This window comes from Dreissena polymorpha, chromosome 4, assembly GCF_020536995.1.
Source record: "Dreissena polymorpha isolate Duluth1 chromosome 4, UMN_Dpol_1.0, whole genome shotgun sequence".
NCBI classification, from domain to species: domain Eukaryota; kingdom Metazoa; phylum Mollusca; class Bivalvia; order Myida; family Dreissenidae; genus Dreissena; species Dreissena polymorpha.
The window spans coordinates 42975072-42991353 of NC_068358.1; the positions used below are offsets into that span (position 1 = coordinate 42975072).

General features: G+C 36.3%; 1 protein-coding gene across 3 annotated transcripts in view; it reads right to left on the reverse strand.

Moving 5' to 3' along the window:
* Positions 1-16282, reverse strand: part of LOC127879254 (uncharacterized) — a 39392-nt gene that overhangs the window by 14428 nt on the left and 8682 nt on the right. For 2 of the 3 annotated variants that reach the window (XM_052426013.1, XM_052426012.1), the window contains exon 2: positions 2819-2867. In XM_052426013.1, the coding sequence (XP_052281973.1) occupies positions 2819-2867 (49 nt within the window). Of the gene's footprint in view, positions 1-2818; positions 2868-6363; positions 6913-16282 lie in introns of those variants that run through there. The other variant, XM_052426014.1, reaches the window with a different exon arrangement.

Genomic DNA, 16282 nt, shown 5'->3' on the forward strand with positions numbered 1-16282 from the left:
TAAATACAGTATTTATACCGCTAATAGACAATCGTTTCACCTGATAATTAATGATCATAGTAAGAAAACAATAAGTTCCATGCATTCGCTCTTTATGGTGTAAATCACTTCAAATTGTCAAAATAATTAATGCGCCCAACTTAATTTTTTTTAAAGAAATGAAATCAATATTTCACTGTGTGAGTGCAAAAAAATATGACGTCATTTTAACAAATGCTAGTCATGCACTCTGTGGTCAAAGTTAGAATATCTTTCGGTAAAATAAAGTTAAACTCTATGTATTTTTATTTTAAATGCTTTGTAAACTTATCCTCTGGTAAACAATTATTAACAGTGTTGTATATACAAGCAAAATCTATATTATTCATAGCTGATGTAATGCATAGGAATAAAGAACATCAAAACCTTTCGGTAAATTGGCAGTGTGTCTCTAAATGCCCGGATTCATACGGTATTTCTCGATGTATCGTTTTTTTATCGAATAATACACGATGACGGTCAGTTTTGACATGTATCAAGAAACAAGCAACACTGGTTAAATCCTTCATGATCTGGATGGATTGTGGGGTTTGTAATTTTTGTCCAATTAAAGGGGCCTTTTAACGTTTTGGTTAATTGACAAATTTCAGATTCGCAAATTTTCGATTTAGTTATGATATTTGTGAGGAAACAGTATTTCTGAACATTTACCATGCTCTAATATAGCCATTATATGCATCTTTTGACGATTTAAAAACCTGAAAATTATAAAGCGTTGCAACGCGAAACGATTGACTAATTTGGAGAGTTCTGTTGTTGTCGCTATACTTTGTGAAACTACGATGATTGCTTATATATAGTATAAAATACATCTAACATTGTTTGTGGACAAATGGTCGAGTGGTCTAAGTCGCAGACTTTTAACGCCAGGACTCCAGGGGTCAGTGGTTCGAGCCCTGATGAGGGTTACTTTCTTTTTATTTTTTTTATTTTATTCTTGATTTTTTTACTGGAGCTTTTTAGAGCAAATGTTTACATTTATCAATAGAAAGCCTTTAACGACAAACTTCAAAACATGCCAAAATCTGTGAAAAGGCCCCTTTAAAGGACCTTTTCACGATTTGGTAAATTAACAAAATTGAAAAATGTTGTAAGATTCACAAATTTCCGTTTTAGTTGTGATATTTGTGAGGAAACGGTAATACTGAACATTTGCCAAGCTCTAGAATAGCCATTATATGCATCTTTTGACGATTTAAAAACCTGAAAATTATAAAGCGTTGCAACGCGAAACGATTGAATAATTTGGAGAGTTCTATTGCTGTCGTTATATTTTGTTAAACTACGAAGATTGCTTATATAGAGTATAAAATACTTTCAATATTGCGTGAGTGGTCTAATTGGTACATTCTTTTACTCCAGGGGTCAGTGGTTCGAGCCCAGTTGAGGGTTACTCTTTTTTACTTTTTAAGATTTAATTCTCGATTAATTACCTGCGTTTTTTATTTCCAATGTTTACAATTATCAATATAAAGCACACTTCAAAACATGCAAAAATCTGTGAAAAGGCCCCTGTGAAAATCAGAACGCTTTTGTAAATGATCTTTTGAAACGACATGGTTTACAAAACAAGCACAAAAGACAACGTAAACTAGCGAAGTTAAATCACTGTTAAACATGATATTTAAACCATCGGTGGTGTGAAATGGTTACATGGAATTGATACGAGCTATGATGACATGGATTTGGTACGAGCTATGATGATAGGGATTTGGTACGAGCTATGGCGACAGGAATTTGGTACGAGCTATGGTGACGATGATTTTGTACGAGCCTTGGTGACAGGGATTTGATACGAGCTTTGGTGATAGGGATTTGATACGAGCTATGGTTAATGGGATTTGATTTGAGCTATGGTGACAGTGATTTGGTACGAGCTATGGTGAGAGGGATTTGATACGAGCTATGGTGGGAGGGATTTGATAACAGCTTTGGTGAATGGGATTTGGTACGAGCTATGGTGAATGGGATTTGGTACGAGCTATGGTGTCAGTGATTTGATACGAACTATGGTTAAAAGGATCTGGTACGAGCCATAATGACAGGAATTTAATACGAGCTAAGGTGAGAGAGATTTGATACGAGGTTTGATGACATGTATTTAATACGAGTTATGGTGAGAGGGATTTGATACGAGATTTTGTGGCAAAGATTTTATACGAGCTATGGTGACAGGAATTTGAAACGAGTAATGGTGAGAGGGATTTGGTAAGAGCTATGGTTATATGGATAACATAAGAGCTATGGTGAATGGGATTGGGTACGGGTTATGGTGAGAGATTTGGTACGAGCTATGATAACATGAATTTGAAACGAGCTATGGTGACATAGATTTTATTAAAGCTACGGTGAGAGGAATTTGATAAGAGCTGTGGCTACATGGATGACATATGAGCTAAGGTGTGAAAGAGATTTGATACGAGCTAATGTTTCAGATATGAGATAAGAGATATGGTGACATGTTATAGATAGGAGCTGTGCTCAGAACCGGTTCAATCTCCGCGCGGGCTCGTACAACGAATGTTTTTTTTTTCATGTAAATACCGTCAATTATACTTTAAGTACAATGGGTATACATGTATCATCGGGGTCCCGGGTTTTCTAAATCAAGCTCTACTTATATGGAGTTCGAATAATATGTCGTTAAAGACATCAAGAAGTGGTTATACAAAAAACTGACCCAGATGTCAGTAAGCCTCTTGATCGCGACGTAAGCGTGATTGAGTAACAATCGGTTATAATAGGCGATCCGTATATTCGTCACCATCCTGTTACGTACCGTAATTTGAAGCAACTGGAACTCTGATGGAGAAGTGAGGGTCGCCCGTCTGAAAATATAAAAAAAAGATAAATTATTTGAGTTAGCCACACAATACGTATAAGACTCAAGTCCTTTGAGAGACAGAAGTACCCGATTTCACGTAAATTCTTAAAACTGGTTTGAGAATAAGTCACTAAGGTCAAAGTTCAGGTTATTTTCAAGCTGATGGTAATCTGCAAAATGTAATTATGTTGTTTAATTTTTATTTTAAGCTTGAGATATTTTAAACGTTAGTTTTGCACACTTCATTTCAATATGAAAAAGTCAATCGATGTTAATCCTATTATAATGGGATTAAGAACTTTCGAAAAATCAGGTCAGGTCTCCTCAACCTTATTTTCACATACGCTGTCATCATATCTTTATTTAAAGGGACGGAATGGTGTTTGACAATAATTGAAAGAATCAATCGTAAATCGCAAGGTTAAATTTCACACGTGTATTTCATGGAATCAAAAGTATGCACATATTTCCTTAGTATTAGTGGATCAAACGCAACGTGTTAATCCTTTCTCATAGAGTAACTAAATGTTTTATGTTTATTTCACATGTATTACTGTTTGTCGACCACAAAACACAAATGAGTGAAAAATTCAAGATCTCCTGTCAAACAACGGGGATTGTTCGTTTGAACTCACATTCAACTTAATTATAATTGTATTTATACTTATTATAACTGTAAAAGTATTATTAAATTCTCAAAAGCTGTGCATGTTGGTGGTCACTGATTAATTTATTAGGAAATCCTGCGTCCATGCTCATACATTAATTAGAGCATACGCATTGTTTTAAAACACGTGTTTGTGAGGTTTTTTTCAGGTCATCACTAAATATTTTCCATCTAAAGGACACACACTCATTTCAAATTAAAAAGCGAACCAAATGGCATTTATAAAAATATTCAATTCGATTATTTACTTTTATTTTAATAAAGTTAAAAACAACAACATTACCACATATTGCCAATGTGTAAATCATATTCCCAAAATAAAAGAAAACACGAAACGATTTTTTAAATAAAGGGCCCGTCTGTTTAAACTCACAGAGTTCCAAGGTCTAGAGACTAGAAGCAAACATTACCGACAGAACGCTCCAAGGTCTAGAGACTAGAAGCATACATTACCGACAGAACGCTCCAAGGTCTAGAGACTAGAAGCATACATTACCGACAGAACGCTCCAAGGTCTAGAGACTAGAAGCATACATTACCGACAGAACGCTCCAAGGTCTAGAGACTAGAAGCATACATTACCGACAGAACGCGGTAGGATTACCATACAATACTACAAGCGCCCCGAAGCCAAACCTAGGGATATGGGCACTGCTTTATGTTATTTCGTTTGAAAGTTTGAAACAAATGTACAACTTTCAAGAGGTGCTTTAGTTGTATGGTAGCTGGTGGCATCCCATTACTTTGTTTAATGTTTTGCTTTAAATCCCTTTGAAAAAACTGTGCTATTTTAATTGAGCAGCGCTCTGGGGGGGGGGGGGCTCCATATTGTCCTTCGCAATACGCACACGCTGATTCGAAACAACACGATTTTAAAGTATTAAGCGAAAACCCAGTTAAGGCGGAAATTTTAGTCCCTGATAAGCCTGTGAGGACTTCACAGACTAATCTGGGACAATACTTTATGCACATGCGTTAAGCCCCATTTCATCAAAGTGAGGCTCCATTGTTCGGTCAGTACGTTACACATGTACTAAAAATAGCTTGCGGTTGCGTCATTTTAAGGCAAACTCGTTTTTTGCACATGCATGTGCTTTCAAAGTTACATAGCTGTGGGATACAAACGAAAACTTAAAAAAAAAAATTATAATTCCGTTTCACAAGCTTATTTACCTTCATCTTATTCAAATTTAATCAAAACGTGTCCTTTCTTAAGTGTTGTAACCTTATCAGCTGTTTATTAATTGAACTTTCTTAAGGCAAGTGAACACTTATCATTGCCCGTATTCATCAACATATTCGGAGACAGCGATTAAAACTGAAACTTAGACTTCAGAAACAGCAATTATTTGACCTCGCAGATCCTCTTGTTCGCGATGATGCCTTTATAATGTTCAACGCATTTGGTCTAAACTTATATTGTTTGTCATTGAGCACATGTAATTTAATAACAACTACGATCCAAATAAACTGCTATTTGCACAACAGTTCTAATCAATGTCTCGGTTATTGCTGTATGTACGCACTCCCCCGTCCAATACGGTCCATATAATTGAGACTGGTTCACCAACTTCTATACCTTATTACGATGGAGACGTCCAAATTGTATACGGCAATAGAATTTTACAAATGTTGCGTTCGATGAGCCGCGTATGAATATAGCGCGCTTTTCAACAGTTCGAAATTACTAATTCCGAACTTAATATGTGCATATATACAGGTGCAATAAACTCATTAAATCAGTCTTAAAAAATAATCAGATTACAAGTTGTGTTATTGGCAACTCAGCGCACTTAAGCAGTGCATATCACTTTGAACTTAATTACCTACATGCATTTTAAAGAATAAGTAATTGTAAGATTTCTGCTAATACTGAGTATACAATAATATTTATCCTCATTGTTTGCTTACCTAAATATTGTCAACCTTACTTTTATGTTTCATATATTTTTAACTTAATTATATACTTAATTATATACATTTGGCCAAATATTTGATATCACGAATTTTAAACATCGCATTTTCCTTGCAAAATAGCTATCTACATTGTGCAATATTGTAAATGTCATAAACGAATTGCAACGTTTGCCATACATAGTGGTGAAAATAAGTAATAACGTCAACACGTTTTATATGATTTGAAACAGTATTGCCGACAAACGGTGGGTCTATGAAAGCGGGTTTGTTGTCTACCGTTTTCTCGATGTGGAACGGCCATGTACCCTGCATTTGTATTAACCCATTTATGCCTAGAGTCTAGAAAAAGGGCTTTGGCAAACAGTTTAGACCCAGGTGAGACGCCGCATCATGCGGCGTCTCATCAGGGTCTGCGATGTTTGCTTAAAGAAATTTCTGTAAGAAATATTCTTAATATAGAAATAAATATACTTAAACATCCCTAATTTTGAAAATAAATTGATTCAGTTTAGAAGGATGGGAGAGTCCACTAGACATACATGGGTTAATTGCTATAAATTGTAATGCTATTTTTCACAGTCATCATCAACACGAAATTTCGTCTTATTTGTATTTCATTGAACGTAACATTACTTATACAATTCTTGCGTTTTCAATAAATAATGATTTCTCCTATTATTGTGATTGATTAGTTGTTAAGACAATACATACGTTGACAAGAGAAAACAGTTTTTTCCAAAGGATTAGTTTGAACGTTTAGTGTTCGCTTTGAGTCCAATTAATGAGCAATTAATGATTATCTTGCAATTCTAAAGGCACACAGGATTGAGAAATTTGAATCTGTTTTTAATTATCATAAATGGGTTTCTTTACAAATTTGATACAATTATGTCATTGTTATAATTTATAACAGTACCTGTGTATTATGTTCCATTTCATGATATTCGCTGCGTGTTTGACCAGTCATTGCCGTCTGCCTACTAATGTTGTCTGCCGACAATATGCACTGTTCCAATGAAACATTTATTCCAAACTCTGTTTATTCACTTAACAACAATTAATTTGTGACAATGCTCACAAAAATAATAACGTGATAGCTTACTGTTCCGCTGTTTTTAAAGTGACAACTGATATTATATTTTTCTACTTAAATACATGAAATATATCCGTTTGCACAATATGATGTGGTCGGAAGAAGAAAGCTGCACAAATAATGGTCACATATTTTCTTGTACTTATTTATTTTCTCTCTGTAATTTCAAATGTCTGTATCCATTTATAAATGGGCATCTGCTTATTTTATAATAATGTACTTTATTATGTGATTTTAACTTGTCATACGCGAGACTTGTCACCGAATTCAGCTTATCAGAGAAAATCACGGCCTGGTAACACCTACGTATAAACATTCATCCAAATGTACATGTATATCTTAGTGTAAGATGTTTTATAAAGAATTCTTTTTTATCGAGCAGGTACTTTGTGTAAATCCAGTTAAACCGCAAATAAATACAACGCTTCCCATTCAGAGACCATATGAATGGACTGCAGGACCATTCCTCCCTCGCTATCACATTGAAACGTACGGAGTTCTAATCGATTAAATCTTTCCTACAACTACTAATCCCCTCAAACATGGCTTGTCGCAATTAATATCGTACAGAATCAGTTTACTGTATCTTAAAGTGACGCAGGTCATGTGCTGCAACTGTGCAAAATGTGCATTAAAAACATATTTTGGTTATCTGCGCTTAAAATAATGCAGTTACCGGTATATTTATGTGACGATCTACTAAACGATATAAGAAACGTTCCCATACTCATTACCACAATCTCCACACAGAATTATCGTTCCTTGCTCTTACATACAATTTTGATCCAGCTATGCTGGTTCCGGTAATATCTCTGCGCAGAGGTTGTCATTAATTACTAGTGATGCAAATTGGTATTTGCTGGTACACGTATCTATACTAAGTAATCACGCATCCATAGGCGGATGGATATTGTTTTGGCGTTGTCAGTCCGTCTTTTCGTCCGTCCGTCTTCCTGTCCGTCCGGAGCCATATCTTGGATATGCTTTGGCGGATTTCATTAATTGTGGTTATCCCCGCCGTCTGTCCGTCCGTCCGTCCGTCTGTCCGTCCGTCCTGGCCAATATCTCATCCTACACTATAAGCACTAGAACCTCGAAACTTACACACATGGTAGCTATGAGCATATGTGCGACCCTGCACTATTTGGAATTTTGATCTGACCCCTGGGTCAAAAGTTATGGGGACGGACGGGTGGGGCCGGGTCAGAGATTTTCACTCATTTTTTTATGTTATTTTACATTAACTTCTCCATTTCTACACCGATTTACTTCAAATTGATATTGAACATCTCTTATGACAATACGGTCAATCTCAACTATGCATGGCCCCATTACCAACCCTGGGGCGCCCCGCCCACAAAGACCACGCCCACCCAAAATTGCCTTTTACTATAATTTCTTCATTTCTACACCGATTCACTTCAAATTGATACTGAACTTCTCTTATGACAATACGGTCAATCTCAAATATGCATGGCCCCATTACCAACCCTTGGGCGCCCCGCTCACATAGGCCACACCCACCCAAAATTGCCTTTAACTAGTATAATTTCTTTATTTCTACACCGATTCACTTCTAATTGATACTGAACTTCTCTTATGACAATACGGTCAATCTCAACTATGCATGGCCCCATTACCAACCCTGAGGCGCCCCTGGTTCAAACATGCGGCGTGGGGATACGCGTCGGCCTCTGCCGCGCCATTTCTAGTTGAAACTTGGTATGAGTATATATATGGATAAGAGGATGATGCACGCCAAATGGCATAGTACACCATCTGTTAATAACGGAGTTATGGCCCTTCGTATCTTGAAAAAATGCTTTTGTGTGTGTACGGAGCCACATCTTGGAAGTGCTTTTGCGGATTTCGTTGAAACTTGGTATGAGTATATATATGGATAAGAGGATGATGCACGCCAAATGGCATTGTACAATATCTGTTAAGAACGGAGTTATGGCTTCTTGTATCTTGAAACAATTCTTTTTTGAGTGTCAAATATAACACTTTTGTGTCCAAACGCATATTGGCGGGGGATATCAATTTAACGAATTTGCTTGTTATATACGAAATAACAACTGTTCATGTATAATTTTGATCTACCGTTGATCTATATTAATATGGGCAACTAGAAAATACCACGTGGCACAAAACGGCGATGAATTGTAAAGCTACGAGGTAAATGTTTATTTACACCTTTGTTTTCTACGATTATTTCTGTGCAAATTGTAAGGTCCTACATGCCGGTTATTGCAACCGGATTAAACCAACTATGCTTCTGCATTGGCCATTCAAGGAAGTGACCTCGCATTAAATCATTTTTATGTTTTATGAAATTTAATCATTTTTGTTTTACACGTTTGTTAACCATAGGCTCGGCTAGCCACTAAAACAATACAAGCCCGCTGTGCTTGGTATTAACCGTTCCTAGGCGGTGATCCCGGATTTAATCATGTTATGTTTATAGCTGGTGTTGTGTTATAAAAGTACAAAGAAGAAGAATTTCTCTCCTGATATAGATTACCGAGTTTCATTGGTTGCTATTGTGTTGTTTGTCCTGTGTTGTGCAGGCAACTGTAGTATTCTGTCTCAAATGTACAAATGATAAAAGACAAATGGATGTAAAAATGGTTTTCTCTCGAGGTAATTAATTGTCTGGATCTGAGTTGTTCGTTTGTATATTCGATACGAAATTGCTGCATAAGTTGCATTCGGCGAAAAACTTAAAGACGCACGTTTATTAATTATTGTTATTTTGTATTAATACAAGCAACGCATCGTCGTATACCGCTGAGTTGGCTGACTGCACATGTTATCTAAGACATCGCACTGGGTTAGAAATGAACACAGAAAGAATCCATTAGTCATTATTTCTAAAACTTCATCTTGCAATTCGACCTGCTTGTGGACTGGTTTTGCTTTGAGTTCATACTGCATACACTAATCGCATACCATATGTTACGATTGGTATTAATAATAACCGAAAGTTGTAATAAAAACTGTCAACATATATTGTTAAAGCTATTGGTATGTTATGTTGTTTTTATTACGTTCTCTGAACATGGAATGCTCATTAAATACAGTATAAGTGCCACAATTTTAATCACTATAACAACATTGAGTGCTATTCGATGGCAGTTGGTGGACACACTGAGTAAATACTCGTAAAATGTTAATATGTCACTCTAATATCGTATTGGGTTTAAATACTTTCTATTTGGATCGTGTCAATATTTGTGTTCTCGATTGCTTCTCAGTTACTAATAATCTGGTAGTGGCTATTCAGAAATTGGGTCAAGTATCTATTCTTACTTAATAGCTTACAACCTTTGCAGCTTTCAAAAGATGACCGATTTGTTATACCAACGCTTAAAAAAATATTGACGTTTTTGTGAAAACACGTTGTCAATTTCTGTTGGTGTTCATACTATCGGAAAATCGAAGAACTGTTTCAATTAGTTATCTCTCCATAAAATAAACATCTGCGTCTTTATAAATGCGTTATTTTATTCGAAAGTCTTATACCAGCCCTACAAAATTGCCCAACTTTCTGAATTTTCTCAAGTAGAAAAATAACACAACGAATCAGCGATCAGCATTCCTTGGCCTTGAATCACTTTAAGTCCCGTTATAATGAAAACCTTTCTGGGAAGAGTGCCGGGGTTAGTATTCGATGTTTCATACACAACGTCTATTTCTGTATTACTTGAATGATGCAGACGTTTAAGAAAGTGGTCTTCTTATCTCAGTAAAGTTAGGAATATTCTCGCTTCATACAAAATTAATCCAATTGTTTGTGTGTTGTTTTTTTATTAACATTAGTATCATTTGATAAAGGTAAAGTTTATTCCAAATGTATTTATGTTTATTTAATTTTTTCATTACAAAACGATTTGGAGATAAGAAATTCCGAAAATATATCGAGGAAGTTAATTACCAACCATTGGAATAACACAGTGTTGAAACTTGACAAGAACCATGAACCACTTTGTCAGCTAAAGTCCATGGCTTATAACTCCGAGTAACATGAACCACTTTGTCAGGTATATTCCATGGCTTATTACTCACAAGTTCCATGAAGCACTTTGTCAGCTATATTCCATGGCTTATAACTCACAAGTACCATGAACCATTTTGTCAGCTATATTTCATGGCTTATAACTCACAAGTACCATGAACCACTTTGTCAGCTATATTCCATGGCTTATAACTCACAAGTACCACGAACCACTTTGTCAGCTATATTCCATGGCTTATAACTCACAAGTACCATGAACCACTTTGTCAGCTATATCCCATGGCTTATAACTCACAAGTACCATGAACGACTTTGTCAGCTATATTCCATGGCTTATAACTCACAAGTACCATGAACCACTCTGTCAGCTATATTCCATGGCTAATAACTCACAAGTACCATGAACCAATCTGTCAGCTATATTACATGGCTTATAACTCACAAGTACCATGAACCACTTTGTCAGCTTTATTCCATGGCTTATAACTCACAAGTACCATGAACCACTTTGTCAGCTATATTCCATGGCTTATAACTCACAAGTACCATGAACCACTTTGTCAGCTATATTCCATGGCTTATAACTCACAAGTTCCATGAACCACGTTGTCAGCTATATTTCATGGCTTATAACTCACAAGTACCATGAACCACTTTGTCAGCTATATTCCATGGCTTATAACTCACAAGTACCATGAACCACTTTGTTAGCTATATTCCATGGCTTATAACTCACAAGTATCATGAACCACGTTGTCAGCTATATTTCATGGCTTATAACTCACAAGTACCATGAACCACTTTGTCAGCTATATCCCATGGCTTATAACTCACAAGTACCATGAACGACTTTGTCAGCTATATCCCATGGCTTATAACTCACAAGTACCATGAACCACTCTGTCAGCTATATTCCATGGCTTATAACTCACAAGTACCATGAACCACTCTGTCAGCTATATTCCATGGCAAAAAACTCACAAGTACCATGAGCCACTTTGTCAGCTATATTCCATGGCTTATAACTCACAAGTACCATGAACCACTTTGTCAGCTATATTTCATGGCTTATAACTCACAAGTACCATGAACCACTTTGTCAGCTATATTCCATGGCTTATAACTCACAAGTACCATAAACCACTTTGTCAGCTATATTCCGTGGCTTTTAACTCACAAGTATCACGAACCACTTTGTCAGCTATATTCCATGGCTAATAACTCACAAGTAAAACGAACCACTTTGTAAGCTATATTCCGTGTCTAATAACTCTCAAGTACCATGAACCACTTTGTCAGCTAAATTCCATGGCTTATAACTCACAAGTACCATGAACCACTTTGTCAGCTATATTTCATGGCTTATAACCCACAAGTACCATGAACCACTTTTTCAGCTATATTCCATGGCTTAGTACTCACGAATGTGTGGATCATTTGGATTGAAATAGGGTAATGCGTATGGAACGCCATAGCTGTCTTACTTTGTTACATTTCTTTCTGTCTTCTTTAGAAGGTGTCTTATAATGTCAAACCGTCGTGATATCTTGTCCATATGTGTTGCTGCCTTGTCAAAACACAGTCGTATTATGTCAAACCGTCTTGTTATCTTGTCTGAATGTGTCGCTGACTTGTCAAAATACAGTCTTATTATGTCAAACCGTCGTGTTATCTTTTCCAAATGGGATGCTGACTTGTCGAAACACAGTCTTATTGTATGTCAAACAGCAATCTTGTCAAAATGTGATGTTGACTTGCCAAAACACAGTTCTACTATGTCAAACCGTTGTGTTATCTTGTCCAAATCTGGTGCTGACTTGTCAAAAAACAGTCCGTTTATGTCGCACCGTCGTGTTATCTTGTCCAAATGTGATGTTGACTTGTCAAAATACAGTCTTATTATGTCCAACAGTCGTGTTATCTTGTCCTAATCTGGTGCTGACTTGTCAAAATGCAGTCCTATTATGTCAAACCGTCGTGCTATCTTGTCCAAATGTGATGTTGACTTGTCAAAACACAGTCCTATTATGTCAAACAGCCGTGCTATCTTGTCCAAATGAGATGTTGACTTGTCAAAATACAGTCCTATCATGTCGAACCGTCGTGTTATCTTGTCCAAATGTGATGTTGACTTGTCAAAATTCAGTCTTATTATGGCCCACAGTCGTGTTATCTTGTCCAAATCTGGTGCTGACTTGTCAAAATACAGCCCTATTATGTCAAACCGTTGTGTTATCTTGTCCAAATGTGATATTGACTTGTCAAAATACAACCCTATTATGTCAAACAGTTGTGTTATTTTGTCAAAATGTTTGACATAATAAGACTGTGTTTTGACATGTCAACATCACATTTGGACAAGATAGCATGGCGGTTTGACAAGTCAACATAACATTTGGACAAGATAACACGACGGTTTGACATAATAGTACGGTACTGTATTTTGACAAGTCAACATCAAATTTAGACAAGATAATTCGACGGTTTTACATAATAGGACTGTATTTTGACAAGTCAACACCACATTTGAACATGATAACACGACTGTTTGCCATAATAAGACTGTATTTTGACAAGTCAGCGCCACATATTGACAAAATATCACGACGGTTTGACATAATAAGCCATCTTCTAAAGAAGACAGAAAGATATGTAACAACGTAAAAGAGCTATGGCGTTCCATACATGCGCATCTACACTTTGTGATGATGACATGTGATTAGTTAAAACAAAGTTGCTTGAGACGTGTGGAATAAGTCCGCTCCACAAACTTTTACCATTTAATGCCAACAAATCATCAGACTGACCAACAACAAAAAACTGACCGATTGGAAATACTTTTAACACAGGCAAGTTCGGGATTGCATGCTTACGTTGCATAACACAGTTTTAACTGCACACGGCTCAAGTCTAGTTTTGTGTTTTGTGTTTAAAGGGACCTTTTCACGTTTTTGTAAATTGACCAAATTTAAAAAAAAATGTTTCAGATTCGCAACTTTTCGTTGTAGTTATGATATTTGTGAGAAAACAGTAATACTGAACATTTACCATCCTTTAAATTATACATAATATGCATCTGTTGACGATTTCAAAACCTGAAAATTATAAAGCGTTGCCGTTGCATAATTTGAAATAAAACGATTGAATCATTTGAAGAGTTCTGTTGTTGTCGTTATATTTTGTGACACTATGAGGACTGCTTAACTTAAGTATAAAATACATCACTCATTGTATGAGGACGGATGGCCGAGTGGTCTAAGCGTAAAACTTTTACTCCAGGGGTGAGTGGTTTGAGCCCAATTGAGGTATACTTTTTTCATTCTTTAATTTAATTCTTGTTTTTTTTTTATTGGAGCTTTTTAGATCTTATGTTGACATTTATCAATATAAAGCATTTAATGATAAACTTCAATACATGCCAAAATCTGTAAAAAGGTCCCTTTAAAATAAGCGTGTATATTGTTTAAATGTATTTTAAAACTAGAAATTGGGCGGCAGAGGCCGACGCGTATCCCCACGCCGCATGTTTGACCCAGGGACGCCCCAGGGTTGGTAATGAGGCCATGCATAGTTGAGATTGACCGTATTGTCATAAGTTAAGTTCAATATCAATTAGAAGTGAATCAGTGTAGAAATGAAGAAGTTATAGTAAAAGGCAATTTTGGGTGGGTGTGGCCTATGTGGGCGGGGCGCCCCAGGGTTGGTAATGGGGCCATGCATAGTTGAGATTGACCGTATTGTCATAAGAGAGGTTCAGTATCAATAGAAGTGAATCGGTGTAGAAATGAAGAAAGTATAGTAAAAGGCAATTTTGGGTGGGTGTTGCCTATGTGGGCGGGGCGCCCCAGGGTTGGTAATGGGGCCATGCATAGTTGTGATTGACCGTATTGTCATAAGAGAAGTTCAGTATCAATTATAAGTGAATCGGTGTAGAAATGAAGAAGTGATAGTAAAAGGCAATTTTGGGTGGGTGTGGCCTATGTGGGCGGAGCGCCCCGGGGTTGGTAATGGGGCCATGCATAGTTGAGATTGACCGTATTGTCATAAGAGAAGTTCAGTATCAATTTGAAGTGATTCGGTGTAGAAATGAAGAAATTATAGTAAGGGTTGATAATGGGGCCATGCATAGTTGAGATTGACCGTATTGTCATAAGAGAAGTTCAGTATCAATTTGAAGTGTAGAAATGAAGAAATTATAGTAAAAGGCAATTTTGGGTGGGTGTGGTCTATGTGGGCGGGGCGCCCTGGGGTTGGTAATGGGGCCATGCATAGTTGAGATTGACCGTATTGTCATAAGAGATGTTAAGTATCAATTTGAAGTAAATCGGTGTAGAAATGAAGAAGTTAATGTAAAATAACATAAAAAATGAGCCCCATAACTTTTGACCCAGGGGTCAGATCAAAATTCCAAATAGTGCAGGTCCGCACATATGCTCATAGCTACCATGTGTGACTTTGTGTGTAAGTTTCAAGGTTCTAGTGCTTATAGTGTAGGAGGAGATAGTGGCCTGGACGGACGGACGGACAGACGGACAGACGGACGCACCCTCCCCTGGATGGGTATAAGGTTTGCTCAAACTGGAATATGCATATGAGAGAGGCTTATCAGCAGCGTATAATTAACAAGTAATAAAACTGACACCACAGTGTGCCACCAGGCTAATTTATAGCAATCATCTCTGGAAGCTTAGGAAACAGAACTGCATCCAGGGGAGGATGACTGCAGATAAAATATCATACACAATTAAGTGCATACAACACTGGACAAGACAAAATTTATGTGAATGCACGGTCATTTCAGTCTCTAACAATAAATATGTGATTTTCATTTTGTTTTCATTTTGTGTACATGATAAGAATGCTACATTTGAAGATGCATGAGGTAAGTGCTTATTCAATATTTATTTTTGCAAACTTTTATAGTTATCAAGCAATTGTTGTTGAGAATTTAACAGACTTGGGGTTAAATACCACCAAGTAACATACTTTTAACAGATATTCCTTTATACAGGTGGTTTCTTTGTACATTTAAAGAAGGAATTCCATGTGTCTTTTTTAATATGATAAAAAAGCTGTAAAGTGAAATTATTAAACCTAACAAAACTTTTATGAATTATATATTGATTGGGCTGCATTCACTAATTGAACCATGCACCTATTTCAAATACAATATGACAGCCAGTATTAAGCCTGCATTAAGATGCGTTTAAATATGTGTGTACATTTTAAATTTATTATCAGTAAAAACAAATTGGGCATTATCATAACTATATCATTTCCGAAGTTTATAAATCACATTTTATTAACCAGTGTGCAAAATCATTGATTGTCATTGTTTATGTTTAATTCTTTTAGATTTGCTGCAGATATCATAAGAATGAAATTCTCAAGGACTTTTGAAGTGTTTAGTGTTGAAAACTGTGATCAAAAATAAATCTATTGTGAAGATTTTTTGGACTTTTTAAAACAGAAAGATAACAGTGTCAGGACATTTAATGTAAAGAGAACACTTAAAGGATATAGAGGGGGAATAGACACAGTTTGCGGTAGAGAGGTGGTCAGTGTACAATCAATAATCAAATATATATTTTATTACGCAGAATCGTGTAGAGGATGTAAACTACTTGCAACTTGTGTTGAACAGGAGCTTGTGGGAAATCAAAAGATTAACGAATCTACAAAAACATCGTTTGGCCTTTACCAGAAAATAGCAAAATTTGATTC